The sequence below is a fragment of the Rhyacophila brunnea genome, unplaced genomic scaffold, assembly GCF_057557595.1.
Source record: "Rhyacophila brunnea isolate RB1 unplaced genomic scaffold, BYU_Rbru_1.0 scaffold_2, whole genome shotgun sequence".
NCBI lineage: Eukaryota > Metazoa > Arthropoda > Insecta > Trichoptera > Rhyacophilidae > Rhyacophila > Rhyacophila brunnea.
This window is the reverse complement of record NW_028232859.1, coordinates 8,288,636-8,304,440: the sequence shown is the minus strand read 5'-3', so window position 1 is coordinate 8,304,440 and position 15,805 is coordinate 8,288,636. Positions and strand designations below refer to the sequence as shown.

General features: G+C 33.3%; 1 protein-coding gene across 2 annotated transcripts in view; it reads left to right on the top strand.

Annotated features, from left to right (window-relative positions):
* pot (zona pellucida domain protein papillote) overlaps positions 1 to 14,746 on the top strand; it is a 115,803-nt gene extending 101,057 nt beyond the window's left edge. Inside the window, exons 6-19 of one of the 2 annotated variants that reach the window (XM_085946634.1) lie at positions 731 to 870; positions 2,032 to 2,246; positions 3,165 to 3,371; positions 4,143 to 4,311; positions 5,989 to 6,115; positions 7,094 to 7,225; positions 8,202 to 8,296; positions 8,449 to 8,729; positions 9,050 to 9,225; positions 9,379 to 9,609; positions 11,470 to 11,651; positions 12,707 to 12,844; positions 12,968 to 13,134; positions 14,206 to 14,746. In XM_085946634.1, coding sequence (XP_085802760.1) covers positions 731 to 870; positions 2,032 to 2,246; positions 3,165 to 3,371; positions 4,143 to 4,311; positions 5,989 to 6,115; positions 7,094 to 7,225; positions 8,202 to 8,296; positions 8,449 to 8,729; positions 9,050 to 9,225; positions 9,379 to 9,609; positions 11,470 to 11,651; positions 12,707 to 12,844; positions 12,968 to 13,134; positions 14,206 to 14,285 — 2,340 coding nt within the window. In that variant the 3' untranslated portion in view covers positions 14,286 to 14,746. Of the gene's footprint in view, positions 1 to 730; positions 871 to 2,031; positions 2,247 to 3,152; positions 3,372 to 4,142; positions 4,312 to 5,988; positions 6,116 to 7,093; positions 7,226 to 8,201; positions 8,297 to 8,448; positions 8,730 to 9,049; positions 9,226 to 9,378; positions 9,610 to 11,469; positions 11,652 to 12,706; positions 12,845 to 12,967; positions 13,135 to 14,205 lie in introns of both variants that reach the window. The other variant, XM_085946633.1, reaches the window with a different exon arrangement.
* The last annotated feature ends 1,059 nt before the right edge of the window (positions 14,747 to 15,805 follow it).

Below are 15,805 nucleotides of genomic sequence, written 5' to 3'. Positions count from 1 at the left end.
TGTATTATTAGTAGATATTTAAATATATATTTATATGAGGTATTCACTACGGGTTTTACGAACACTTTAAATATTCAAAATATTTAAAAAAATGTGTTTATACCTGCGCATCTATTCTATACATAACATCTATCAGCTGGCAGCTATCGAGGGTAGTTTTGTATCGAAGTATTAGCACTTATTGTAACAATTACAATAAGTTAGTTGTAATTATTACAATAAGTGCTATGTTTTAACAGCACCTCTCTTATGTGTGCTAAATTTTAGAGCGATATAGACAGTTTTGACTGTTTAGACGGCTAACTTATTGTAAGAATAATAATATTTCAATACAGACATATGAAAAACTACCCTCGATAACTGCCGATAGCAGTCTTGTGTATAGAATAGATGTGCTGATCCTTTATTTAGGTAATAAGGTTTTATCTTCGTTTATTGTATTAAATTGCTATACAACAATTATTAAGTAGGTAACTGTGTTCGTTGTCAGTATCTATGTATTTGCCATTGGTGAGTGCGCATAGTGTCTGAAGACGCCGAAAGAGGAAACCCAGGTCGCAAAAATTTACTCAAATAGTATAGTAATAAAGTACAAAGATTTCATCAATTAGAATTTAAATTCAAATTATATCAAGTACCCTGGGTCGAGAGTATTAATTTATTTTATTATTCGTCAGTGTGTATGCATACATAATATTATTGTGTTGAAATTAATCTGTTAAAATTTCAGGAACCTCTGCGTGTGTTCACCAATAACATAGTGGTGAGGTTCCATCCTGGTCTGGAAATGGACGGAGACGAAGTAATCACTGTGGTCTGCAGATACCCACCGCCAGTTACGCCACTGCCCGCTGCTTTACCTGCTCCTATGTAAGATGTTTTTGGTTAATTTGGTCGGATGACAAACACATTACATGTCCAGGGACGGATTATGACCTACAGACCTACAAACTTATCTGAAGAATGGGATGGGGGAGCCACTGTCGAAAACTACCCAATCAAGACTCGTAACTGGATAAAATCTGACATTCGAATGACATTTTCAAAATGGCGTCCTATGGTAGTTTGTTGTTCCATTTTTGGCCATTCTACAGAAAAGTTTGTAGGTCTGTAGCTAGATTAACTATGTAATTACCCAGTGGCGAATAGTGGAGGTAGACTGTTAAGATCCAACATAAATGGTGCACACTAAGCTTTGTCAGTGATATTTTTGTTTTCATTAAACAAAGACTACAAATTGCAGATAGTGTCGGTGGGTTTTTAAAATTCAACTAAACCCTGCGTAAACCAAGTCATGATAGATAATAGTCAAAATATACTCGTCTGTCTATATAATATCTAAAGTTATGCCATTAAATTATACATCATTTTAGATATTTATCTATTGTGGTACGTGTAGGCAGGGCTTAATGAATAAAAAAAAAAACTAATCAAAACCGTATGTAATATAATATAATCTTAATTTAACGAAAACAAATAAGTATATACCTATGGTATCTGTGTCACATTGAGTGAAAGGGAATTTATTGTCTTAAGTTGCACATAAAATATATAATTTTGTTAATGTATATGTAATAACATGTCATTTATTTTAAATACAATAATATTAGGTATATTTTATATTATAAAATAAAAATAATAGCGGGAAACATACGACTGGTGGAATATTTGTTTTTATGAAACTATTGCATCAAAGTGGTTTCAATTTCAGATTGTTTTGTTAAATAATAATATACTCATCGTGTTCTTCATGCTTGAAAATAGTAAAACGCAAAATCATTATTTTAGGTTTTTTCAATATTTTTTTATTTATTATCATCAATTTTGTAAGCCATAATTTAAGTCCATAACCGAAAATATTAATTTGTCAATAGTTATTACAAATTCTTTGGAATCGCAAGGAAGTATTGTTATACACGAGTAAGAATTATTCCTTATAATATATTATTATTATAGTGATTTACAGGTAGTTAAATCGCTTTGTTCAAACCAAACTGTTTCATTTATTAATATTTACTTTCATGATTTTAGCTTGGAGGAGCTAGCCCCACCTGTCCCAATCGAACCACCACTAAAAGGAATCCAAATCTTGCTTATCATCTGCGCCATTCTTTTCCTGACGCTTTTACTCCTCGGGCTCGGAGTGAGTTACCTTTGCTTGCGGAGGAGAACTCTTCCACCACATTACAGGCTGCCCTACTCCAGGGAAGGATCCGAAATCACCAAGCTCTCCGGCAGTAGTCTGGGTAAGGAACACGAATGGAATATGAATGCAACACTGTCTACCATTTTAAAATATTTATATTATAATCTAAAGTATATCACTGCTGTAGAAAAAATATTTGTCCAGTCATTGTTAAGTTGAGTGATAAAATATTATTCTGTTGGAAAATACCTGGTAATTAATACTGATCGTTGAATAAATACAATTTATATTTTTATACCTACCGTAAAAGAGAAAAAATTAAGAAAGAAAATTACCATAGACATAAATATGTAATAATTTCTTTTATTGTGATAATGAATTGTGGTTTTACGATAATACGATACCAACATAATATAAGTTGTGTTATTGATAGTATTTTAGTTGATTGCTACGTATTTCAGTTGTCATACCATTATCAACGTTAATCTTTTTTTTATTCAAAACTTATTTTATGCAAAATAAATAAAAATGCAAGATTCTTTTTTTCTGTTGAAAATATATATTTTGAAAAACCTAACTAAGTAGGTACCTGTAATTATTAGCAATTATTCGCAAGAATGATGGTTGGATCGCTAGCTCAATGGATAAAAGTTATAAGCCTGGAAAGTAAAAGATGTGAGTTCAAATGCCACTTAGTCCATTTTTTTCATGGATTTTTAAAAACTGGTTTTTAAGATTTTTCAAGGTGTTTATTATTTTCACTATAAAAACTAATCTTCTCAAAACTCAATTAATTAAGACCAACCTTCAAAATAAATTTGACAAAAAAATAACCTTTGAAAATTAATTATTTTTCATTCGCTAGGTAGGTACCTATTGTAAAACAAAACGGTTTCTTGCCTTCCAACAGGTTATAAACCTCTGCTCCAAGATGGCGCATATGAAATTATACAAAAAAACACTTAAATAATATGTTTTGCCACGATATATATAAACGTTTTTCTAGGTAACATCTCAGCCTTCGAAGGTGTCAAGATTCCGAGAGTGCATGCACCTGTACAGCAAACCGTCAGCTCTTCATCAGGCTCCGAAGGGATTCCGCCTGCCTCCGACACACTGCCATCTGACTACCCCAGTGAATCTCATTCCGAAGCTGAAATGGAGATCGGATCATTGCCAATCAGTTCATACATCAAAGATGTTAGTGATAGCGCCCACAGTGAAGGTGAGAGAACAAAAGTTAATAACTTATATAATTATATCGCACATTGACTAATATTGTATCTATGGTGGGTGGACTTATGAGTATAAGTCCAAAAAGACGATTTTCCAGGAGAGCAAAAACAAAGTTAATTTCTGTAGTCATTTTTTATATCAATAAAGTTTATATTCTCCAGAAGATTAGTACATGTTATACCTACTGATAAAACCGACCAGGTTACCTGTTACAAATCATTATATTTTGTTGTGGTTTTAGAGTATAAGTGCACACTTATACGTATGGACAGTGACATTCATTTCAGATATATATTAGTCCAATAGAAAATTATTTTTTATTTTTGTAGACTATCTGCGACTTATACTGTCCACGCCACTGATGCGTTCTTATATGGGAGTGTTTTTTCGTACGTATCGTAAAATTAGCAAAAAATTGAGTTATACTCAAAAGTCCGCAAAACATAGATATAGGGCCTCAACCTCAAGTGAAAATGTAAATTTAAAGATCAGTTTTCAAAGAATCTTTATGTTTTTTTAGAAATGTTTATCTAACGACTACGCTCCATATGGTACTATTTCAATAAAATTAGCCTATGTGTTGCATATGTATGATACTCGTAGTAAGTTATAAATTATTATTGCAATTCTTGTAGTTCCACATCGACATAACTGTTAGCCAGATAAAAATGATTTGGGAGATTAGCGGTCTTGAACAACGTTAGTTCGTTTCAATAAAATATATTTATGATTTTTAATTAATGTGATACTTTCTGCATAGGATTTGGGGACACTAGTGAGATGCATCTCGCCAATGCGACTACTATGTCTGCCGCTCGCCTGCCTCTTGCTGTGAAGCAGCCCGCCCCGCCAGCCTTTGATGTGCAGGTCCGAGTCCGAAGGGCTCCTCCTTCACCACCTGACAGAATGAGTGATGATACCAGCATCAGGTATTTTTGAAGTTATGCTTCTTTTGGGGCGTTTGGTAGAGAGCGAAATTGAGAGCTGCGCGCGCACACCGTTACGAAAGTGCGCGGCAGTATGAAGTTAGCTGCGAATCAGTCAGATGTATACAAACGCATGTTTGATAGTAGAATTGTTCCGTGCCGTTTTGTGCCTAGGCAACGAATTTATTATGTCGGCCATTTGCAATTCCTTAGGTAAACAAATGATTAAACGTCAGAGTGACAGTAAAGTTGTTACTTTAAAAATAAAAATGAGAAATAATTATATAATTTAGTAATATAAGTTAAAGTGTATAGAAATAAACCAACGGCGCTCCAAGAAGCGGCCCCTTTTCTGGAGTGTGTAATTTAACAAGATAATTAAGGGCTAGTCGAAGAATCTAGGTTATCACAAGTTTTGTTTTTGTTTTGTTACACGAAAGAAGTATAAGTAAACACACCGATTTTTTATTTAATAGAACATCCACAACAATATTATAGAAAATTTCAAATCGGAATCCTTTATGTCCATGAGAGGAGTTTGTCTATGCCGGTGGCATTTATGTGCCTGTTGTAGGTAGGTATGCTATGGTAAGTAACTGAAAGACAGGAGGTGTATTTACTGAACAAAAAATATTATATTTTACCTTTTTATAATAGATATATCATGAAAAAAGACAACAAACACTAAAATAGATATTAAAAAATGCATAACCACAATTTCGAACATGGGTTAGAAAATTCTACTACCTATCTCGGTAGTTCAGCGCTTAGTTGAAGGAACCGTTTCGGATCAGATCCAATGTGAAAAGATTAATAAATATATAATACAAAACATGTTAAGCTTACATACCTAATACCCGGATTTTGACCGATTTTTGTGTAATCGTTTATGTGTGGTGTATACGTGTAATATGTCAAATTATTTGAAGCCTTCAACTTTGTTAGATTGTGTTTATATACCTTGTTACGTATTAGGTAGTGGATTTGCCAAGTCGACAACCAATTTATAATACATACCTACAGACAGATGTCGTTATTTTTTTATTATATTTTTCGATTTATCGATTATATTTTTTTGTAGAATATAAAATACCTAATTCAGTTATATTTAAAATATACGTTAAAAAGTAATTAAAAATTATTTTTATTAAGGAGGTAGGCTTTAAATAATTGTATGGAGTCTTCAGCCCTGATCTATGTTTTTTATCATCTCACACCAAGGGTGAATATTATGACTTTGGTAAAGTAGTTGATTACCAGTATAGTGCGGTTCATATATGCTGTGGATTCGGTGCATCCCTTATCCTATATCCATAAAACCAATAAATAAATAACATTATTTTAATGAAAGCCTAGGAAATTTTATAATTACTAGTTTATTAACATAATATTATTGGAAAAAGAATAAATATACTATACCTAAATAGTATACATATAATTATGAAGCTGTTATTACCTCCATGGCCTTACGAAGTAGTTTGTTGCATATGAATGCAGTATGCACCCCGCAAACCTATAGCGGGCCCAGGATATTGAGAAACATCCACAATGGATCGAGACCTACCTAGAGGCTACAAAGATCTGCAAATGATCCGGTATCTGGCGCATTTGAGTATTGATTTAATGTGACAATACAATCATGTGTTGTTGAGTAGTCATATTATGATTCTTGTTTTCTAGATCTGATCGTAACCTGTCAACGATTGAAGAACAGCGTGAAGAGATTCCACCTGCACCACCAGGCCCACCTAGAAGGGTTGCTCAAGCACCTCCAATTTATTCTCGCATCGTCAGGAAGAACGCCCAGGTTGGTTTATTGCAAATATAATAGGTCTTGTATCAGATTCTTTTTATTTTCTAAAACTCTTTCTCTAAGCACTAAGGTGCATGGTTGCTACGTCAGTTCCGTGCAGCATCGCTTCGGGACAAGGAAGTGTGGCACTAAAATCTTTTCATTCAGACACGTTTATAGCATCATGGAAGGCGGCCGTGCACAAACATGGCGGATGGAGATGGGGAAACACAAATCAGGTCTTGTATCAGAAATACATCAAATTAGCTATTTATTAAAACTAAAATTAAAGGTTTCTATCAGGCATTGAAGAGAACCATCCATACTGGATGGAGTGAATCTGAAAAACTGTTTATTTACTTTTAATTATTGTTGTTTAAATTAGCTGCAATTCATTTTTCATTAAAGGTACATTTGTAGTAATCATCAAGCAAATTTAAACACAATTTTACATTCACTGAAACAACCAATTCCATAAATTATTATAATGTTATACTGAATTTGTGTAGTTTTAAAGTTTAATGGTATAATATGATGATACGACGATTAAAAATTAGAAATAAGCTATCTTGAAATGATTGGATAAAAGATAAATCATCAATTGGTTTCTCAAAATGAATTGAGTTGGACTTGGAAGTTTTCAGAAGTCTTTTTGGAAGAAAATTATTCACGTATTAGGCATGTTGATAAATTCAGCGGAAAATGAGCAGATATTCAAATAATATTTTCATGAACAATCATGAATATCTCAAACGCATATTACGCCATCCGTATAGAAAAGTGAAAAGAAAGATGGCAGCTATAAAATAAATAATCCATTATTTTTCAATTCCAACCTGCCAACTTACAAGATATTAATTTTGCTCTGGTTACCAAATACCTCACTAAAAACTTTTCAGTAATACCATAAACAAGACATGTTTTAATACTTAAAATTGTACGAGGCTCCCTTTCTATTATAGTCAAACTGAATAATATCTTTTTTTGTGTTAGGAATGGGATACTTCTGATATGGTGGAGACACGTCGTCCAAGATCAATTGCTTCTCTCAACACGGAGATGACAGACACGCACTCCATTACTGAACTGGTTGACGACTCTCACAGCAAGATGTTCTCTGTTAAGGTGAGAAATGCTTAAAATGAATGATGTGTTTAAAAAAATATTATAGAGATCGACTAACAGGGATATACAATATTGTCTGGCGGCATAGCTTGGAAAATAATTAGAATTGTAATTTTTTTTAATAAAAGCATGAACTTTGCCATGATGAATAGGCATATTTTAAGGGTCATTTTAACGATATTGAGCCTCTTCAAAATTTACCTAGGAACATTTAAATTCAATAGTGTAGTCAATTTATTATAAAAATTACTGTCCGATTGATTTTCAGTTTGCAAATGTATTGTATGGTACTGAATACTAATTTCAAGTTAAACTTGACATTTTGCAATCGGAAGCCCATAAAATAAATACCACGATGGTGGCCAAATTTTTATATTTTCTTTAATTATCGCCTCATTTGATTGATAAATAAATAACGAATATAGTGATGATAGTAAAGTTATAGTTCATCAATTCAAAGATGGATTTATATAGCCAGAAACTGCTGTATACATAAATTGTAGTGGAATTAACAAAAAAAAAAATAATGAATAAACTATGTGATGGTCCTAATAACAACATATCGAAACAGAATGTAGGTATTATAAAATCAGACATAATATTATGTATATTATGAAATTGTGAAAATATTATATATTATATATTGGGGGGAGAAATTAAAATGAATACAAAAATAAATGGTTGGTATAATCAGAGAATGAAAAATAAGAACAAAAAACACAACACTTAATTCAGTAATGAATGTTAAATAGCTTTGGAGCAACTTGTTTTGAAAGAAGCAAGAGAACAAAACATCACCATATAATGCCCGAGATTGGTTTTGTGTATTGTATGTGTAAATAAACAGTAGCGAAAGGATGCGAGGCCATAGGTTTACTTTAGGGATAAATTAATTTTAGAAAGTGAGTTAGAGTAATCATAAGCTACTAAATAAAAAAATACATTTTTAATGGTTATTTTAATTATTTATATCTAGCGTCCTGCTCCACTCCCACCAGTGCAAGTTGTTCGTGAAGAGTTGCAGATGGAAAGTCTGGAGCATATGCCTGAGACACCAATATTGCCAGCAAGGTAATTAATAAAAGAATACCAATAATAAATTCACATTTTTCACGTGTTGCTGTTCAAAAGTTTTATAATTTTAGTAAAATCAGGTTTAAAGTCAACGGGGAATGAAATATTATGATACAGGACTGCATTTTCAAAGATTTTTCCCTTTGTAGAAAACCAGAAATAACTGCACACATGGTAGATGATGTATTCCTGCGCACCATCACTGAGAAGAAGACCATTGAAGATATTGAGCGGCACCGTCGTCTGGTAACAGAATACCGCGCAGCTCGTGCTGCGGCGGTCCCACCTGCACGTTGGGACGTCACCATCAGAAACTACCCAGCTGACCAGGGAGACGGAAGATGGGAAGACTTCTCCGACGTATCGAGCGCTTCTGGAATGACTATCGCTTCCAGGTCTGAGCCGCCGCTTATGCCGCAGAACTATATTGGTAATAAATATTTTATTTATATAATTATTAAGTATGAGCTGGGAAGGTCAACAATATAATAATACTTGCTGGGTAGAGGTCGAATGAATAGTCTCAAGATATAGACCATTATCAGCTATTAGGTAATCTTCGGCATTGTCGAGTGAACCGAGAAGAAAATAAGATACGGGCAATATTTATATACAAAAGTCCCTACATCAATATAAAAAAAATTAAATCCATTTTTTCAAATGTTGTTTATCGAAGGGTACATTTCTATCTAGCCAGCTGTCACTGTCACATCTAGCAGACTTGTTACATAATGCATTATTCAATCTCAGGTTCAACTGGTCCACATCTATTCTCACCGGAGTTGGTTGGTAATATCGGAGGCCAAGGACTACCACTCTTGCCGGAACTTCCACCTGCACGCAACCCAATATACACAGAAGAGGAGACCGTTCCTCACAACTGGGATGTGTTAGTTAGAGTTTTGCAACCTGAGGCAAATGCTGAGGTAAGCTATCTTGTGATAAACATAATTATGAAGTTTCATTATTTGGAACACCAATATGGTTCATTAACTAATTTTGTCATGATTAGTTTAATAATTATTGATTAGTGTTTGACATGGTACAGGTTACTGTATAAAAATGTTTAATGCATACAGGTGATCACATCAGACACCATGGAAGAGCATGAGACACTAACGATGGAGGAGCGCAACCGCTGGCGCGAGATCATCACCAGCCGCTGTGAACTCCGAAGTGAACTAAGTTCTTGTTCAAGGCGAGAAGACTTCAGGAGAATCAGTGAAGACGAGCGATACAGCGCGCTCTTCCCGCAACACAAGTGGGAAGTCATCTTGAGGATACTTGCACCACCATCCGATAAGCCCAAGGTACATTTGACTTGCTTAACACTAATGCATTTGCGCAGTACGCATCACTTTCATTTGAAAATGTTACTATGCTAAAAATTGTAGCTGTTCGTTATTTTAATTTGGTATTACGTCCAACTACTAAGCTTAGTTTTTTTTATATGGATACATATTTGATTAATAAACACATAATTGTCTTTATGGTTGTTTATATGTAGTTTCATGTCTATTTTAATATTATATTATGATAGTATGGCTTTATTATTTTGGTAGTTTAATGTCTATTGTGGACAAACAAAGTACCTATGCGAGGAACGATTATTCAATTGAGAGATTATTTGTGAACTGCTTGATTGAAATGTTTGATATTGACTACTCATTATATCTAATAAAATATAATAATAATATGATAAGTTCGAATAATGTCAGTTTATGTCTGTTTTTGTGATGAGTATTTCATTATTGACTGAGATCGTTAGTTCTATTTTATGTCGATTGATGTTACTATAAAATTACATAATTAAAAAGTGAAAAATTTTAAGTTTAAATTGATAGTACCTACCTACTTATTACACTATGTACTGTGTCATACTAAGCCTAATCAAGACTAAAAACATCTTGTACATTGTCACCTCCGAAAGGGGGGGGGGGGGGGTGATGGATGAGCGCTGGACCCCCCTGATGATGTAATGTCATGTCAAGTCACGGTGGTATCGTCTGCTTCTTTCGGGGACATGTTTGTGTTGATTGACAACGCGGAAGTACAGGCGAAAACAGGGCGTTTATTGTTCGGAATATAAATACAATAAAGTACAGCGTACAAAATATTTAACAAAAAATATTTAAAAAAAAATAATTAAATTTAAAATGGCAGTGACGCCGGGAGCGCGGCGCCACAGCCGACGTCTGCAGAGACCAAAACCCGAATGACCCTATTAGGGGCTGGTAGGGCAGAGTAGGTAGTAATAATACACATATTGTTTTTCAATTTGTGTGTGAGTCAGGGTATGGACCTAATAGGTTGAGCAAGTGGCTGACATCCATTTCTCGTAAAAAACAAAAATCTGTTAATACAAACCTCTACTCTGTGGAGGCCCATATGATCCTATTAGGATCGGACATGGTCAAAAAAAAAAAAAAAAACAATTCACAATTCTATCTCTGAAAAATGACAAAAACACTCTGCATATTATGTACCTGGCTTATTTCTGAGAATTTCGCTCACTACAGAAATAGTCAGCTAGACCTTTTTTAGGTACCTGCTTTGAAAAGGCTGTATGTCTTTGCTAGGTAGGTACATATTTTGAATTATTTGAACTAGGTACAAATACATATTTTTTTAAAGTAGGTAATCTCAAATCAGATATTCTAGGTGCTAGGTACATTGTATGGCTGGGAACTTTGCTTTCAATATTTATGTAGGTAAGTGTACGAATTTAATACTTATTGGTCAAAATTGGATGAAGGCTAATGTAGGTAATAATATTAAAAAATGATATTAATAATTACTATTTGCTTACGGGCTAGTAATTTGCTTCGCAGTCGATCTGTTCATGTTTGCATGAATCAGCCCAATGATGATTCAGGCCTCATGGCCTTGGATCCTCTGAGGATGCCATGGTTTAGACGGTATCAACATGAACAATGTTTTCCAACCGCGTTAGAAAACATAAATGAGGTTATTTGTAACAGAACATATTATTAATTACTAAATTTAATGTACATAAACCATTTTGACACATCCTTCGAATAGCTGTTGGTATACTTAAAGTGTTTGTTGAGTTTTCCTCATTTAAATAGGTACATTTAATTTTTTGAAGTGAAAGAAAAGGTTAACATTAGAAATTGTTTTTTTTATCAAATCATTTGATGTATTTATAGGGCGGAAGGTACCGCAAGAAGTCAGACTGGGACACCCGTTCAAGACGTAGTTCGCTGCCGACTCTATACGAGTATGACAGCGAAGGAGGCACTTCAGGACGCACCCCCAGACCGCCGCAGGCTTCCTCACCTTCCAGAAGGACATCCAGGTCTAGTTACCGCAGCGATCATGTTGATATGAGGTAAGCGTACCGATTCGATTCCAACTTATTCTATTCACTATAACATTACAAAACAATATGTTTTATATATATCAAGGTTTAAGAAACGACACCTCGTAAGTGAAATTTTGTTCGAAATACGTTTTTTGCATTATTGAATATATTGGTAGTATCGGCATCTACCGATGAAAACTAAAAATTCTTAAAAAAATATTTAGCTCTTAAAAACATTTGAAACGATATCTCGTATCTACTATAAAACTTATGATAACTCGTAAATGCATCATTTTGTTTGTTGCCAGCCATCTGTCAGATGCATGTAAGTAACCCTCATACTACATGCATACATTCACTATAGATGACAAAAACATAGATTTGTAACATCAGAGCTTTTCCCCTCTCCTGTAAAGTGGTTATTTTGTCACTTGCAAGGTGTCGTTTCTTAACCCTCGAAATACCACTTTATTTCGCCACTAATAACACAGAATGCGAATTAAATGAGTTTCTCCAAGGAATTATCCTTTTAAGCCATTCCTAAATAATGCAGTAACTATAAAAAAGTAAATAAAGAAATCTGTAATTAAGATAATATACCTACTTAATTTTGTTTTTGTGTGTACCTACCAATGACATTATTAATGGACAACGCACTCAATACAGTAGCTAGCAAGTAAATTCGCGCAAAGCGACATTCGCACATGTATAGGTAGACGTCACGCAATTTCCATTATGCAATATCACGCATCGGGAATTTATAGCAATATCACCTTTATTGTAATGGCGTTAGAACAGTGTTTCTAGTGACAATGTTCATTTGAGCGAACCCGTTCGAACCAAACCATTCGGCAGACCCGACAAAAAGCATCGGGAATTTATAGTAATATCACCTTTATTGTAAATGGCGTTAGAACAGATTATGCCATTCAGCAGACCCGACAAAAAAGTGAGTGTCATTTTTTTTCCAAATGCGTCGTCCATATTAATGTCATTGGTACCTACTCATTTTCGGTATCTACCCATTTTCTGTGAATCTTGAAAATTTGATGAATGTAATATAAATGATAATTGTCTTTCAGATCCATGTCTGAGATGATGGTAGACTATGCCAGAATGGACAATATGGACAGCCAGTCCGAGGCTTCAATGGGTATGCCATTATCTGCCAGGTTCTATGACACAGATAGCGACAATGAACAAGACTTCCGTATACCAAGGTAAAATTAGTTAATGTTTCACTGATTAGGTACATACTTCAGTCCATAATCTGTTAATAAAGATTTTAGTACAAGCATGCAATTTAGTGTTTATTTTGTCAATGATACATTTTTTTTGTACAGAACTTCAAGCCAGCGTTCCATGCAACGCTCCCTGAGCCAACCGTCACTTGTTCGCTCTGCAAGTGAGTTCACCGAACGGTGGGCAGCCCACGATCAAGATGACGACGGTGATGCTTCTGACGATGAAGACACTCCCAGAGCAGTCAGAAGACATTTACCACAACAAGGTATATAATTAACAATAACTTTACTATTAATTGTGAATAACCATGCCACTTTATTTTCAAATAATCTCACGGTGGGTTGTCATCTTTGAAACTACGCTTGTAGGTGAATCACAAAAGGCAAATGTTATGACTCAATGACTTTGGTGAATGGCTGATAATCATCCTTTATAAAAATAACCTGTTTATTATAACCTTTTACTCTATTGCGGTCCATGTGCGCATGTAAAAATGGTAATTCACACATTTTCGATTGTCAGCTTACTTATGATGCCAATTTTTTTTTAGCGCATAATAAAAATCATTGACTTACAGCTGAAAAAAAAAACTCTCTTACTACTTACTATTAAACGACCCTCATTGAAAATTCACAGATGAAAGAACTCTAGGTAGATATAGCAATTAAGATGATTATTGCAATATCGCATTCATTTTTGCAAGCATTATTCTGGTAACATGTTTGTAGATGTCTGCATATTGTATTGTATTTAGTTGAAAAATTAACTCTATATACACTTCAATAAGGGCGACTATTGCAAATTCACATTCACAATGTGTCCCCATTTTGATGAGATTTTCTGTGTGAGGGAATTCTATTTTATTACAATGTTTTTCTTAGCTCGTATTCTTATTTGTCCGGTGGTTCTTTGTCCGGTACAAATCTTGCAATCGATTTTTAACTAACTTCCGGACTAGCTAGACATTTGAAACTTTTAGAATATATGAGAACACGGTGCTAATGCATTTTTTTTAATACTTTTAGCCATCTTTAAGTAGAATTGAATTCATTTTCAGTTAATTCTGTTTTGTATGAAAAGTTATTTCGACACCATTATTGGTTGCTAAGCGGATGGTCCTAGCAACTAAATTATTAATATATATGTGCGTTACTATGGAAATCAATATGACATTTCAGTATTATTTCTTGATACTGATACAAATTTTTTTGATCGTTTAAGCTAGTCAAGTCAAGTTTATATGATTCAACAGAAAATTTAAAAACGTTGAATATAAAAAGTTCTTTTTATCTTGTAATTATTTGATATTAATTTATGAATGATATTACTTTTACAGCCGAACATCAGCACATGGCCACATTTACTTCATCCGAAGTGAGGACATTCCAAGCGACAAAAGGATGGCCAAGACAGTAACACCGACTTAACACACTCCCAATGTGCCCAATGCCAATCGTTTGATTAACGGCAACGAACCTTACTGCCTTAGATAATATTATTGATATAGTAATTCAATATAAATACATAATATTATAACATGAATTTCGTGAAAATTGGGTACCTTTATCAGTTTATTAGAAAAAGACATTTCAAAATTACCAAGATGTACTTATCATGAGTGTTCAAGTGTTGGATGGTATAGACTGGTTCATATATATATTATGGTCCGTTATATAATATTGTGTTAAGGTTAGAAAATGTGTAGAATGATTCTTTCATCGTGTTACGTAATCTTTCACTTTTTTAATTTTGATTTTCTTCAAAATTATAGCAGAAATTTGATTATCGTTTAGCTTAGAAAAAATTATTTGAATGTGTAAAATATATCTAATTATTCGGACACTGTACATTATGAATGCAAGCATTTTTTTTTTTTTTTTTTAAAGAATAGCAGAATAAAAGCTACGTTTCATTTCGGGAGATTTCTCTATCGTTTTGTGAGTTTGCGGATATTTTGTTCGTTGGTATGATGTCATTGTGAATTTCTAGAATGCGTTTTGGAAATTTTCTCCTGAAAGACGGATAATGTTGCCATTTTATCAACGAACGATGAAGTTTTCTTTTTTATTTCTTCATTTGTGGAGGTTTTTCTACTACTATATATTAAATATTTTTATTGTGTATTTTTTTAAATCTTTTCTATTTTAATCTTCGCTTTACTATTCATTCATTTGATGCAAGCCGATAGCTTCTTCCTAGAACCGGTAGATTGATGTAGTGACCGGAAACTTTACTAGTGAACGGATGCAAGATTTAAATAAATTTAGAAAGAAAGTAGGGACACATTTATTAAATGCATCGAATGTGTGAATATCTATTTGGCTTTCAGCTATTAACACAATTAACCCATTAGCTAGAAGCTTCTCTTTACTATTAATGTTTAGATTTAAGTTATATGAACTAATGTGCCAAACACCATAGGAATTATTCTGTTTTATAGGATATAAGTGAATCTTATTATACATAAATACATTCCGGTTATAATAAATATTACTTAGTCAATATAAGTAATTGCTCATTGAAATTTATACTAACTTACTTTTTATGCTTCCAATGCATTAATTACAATCAGTGTGTAACATTATTTTTATATTGCAACAAAAACGTTGCATTAAATATTTTGTACTTAATTTACTTGATGAATTTCTTTAAGAGATTCAATAAATCTCTTTTGATAGTCAACTTTATGAATAATAATTAACAAGTGATATAGAAATCAATGTCCAATTTAATATCCATCCATTAACTATACAATTAAAAAAATAAGGCATAGTATTTTTAAAATACTATAAAAAATATGTATTGATATTTTAGATAGAATAATAGATTGCAGTATTTCTAATGTGAAATAATATAATACTATTATAAAGTTTATAAAACAATTCTTTTATACTCACAACCTGCGGCTAAATATTAGACGCGCTCACATGGTGCTA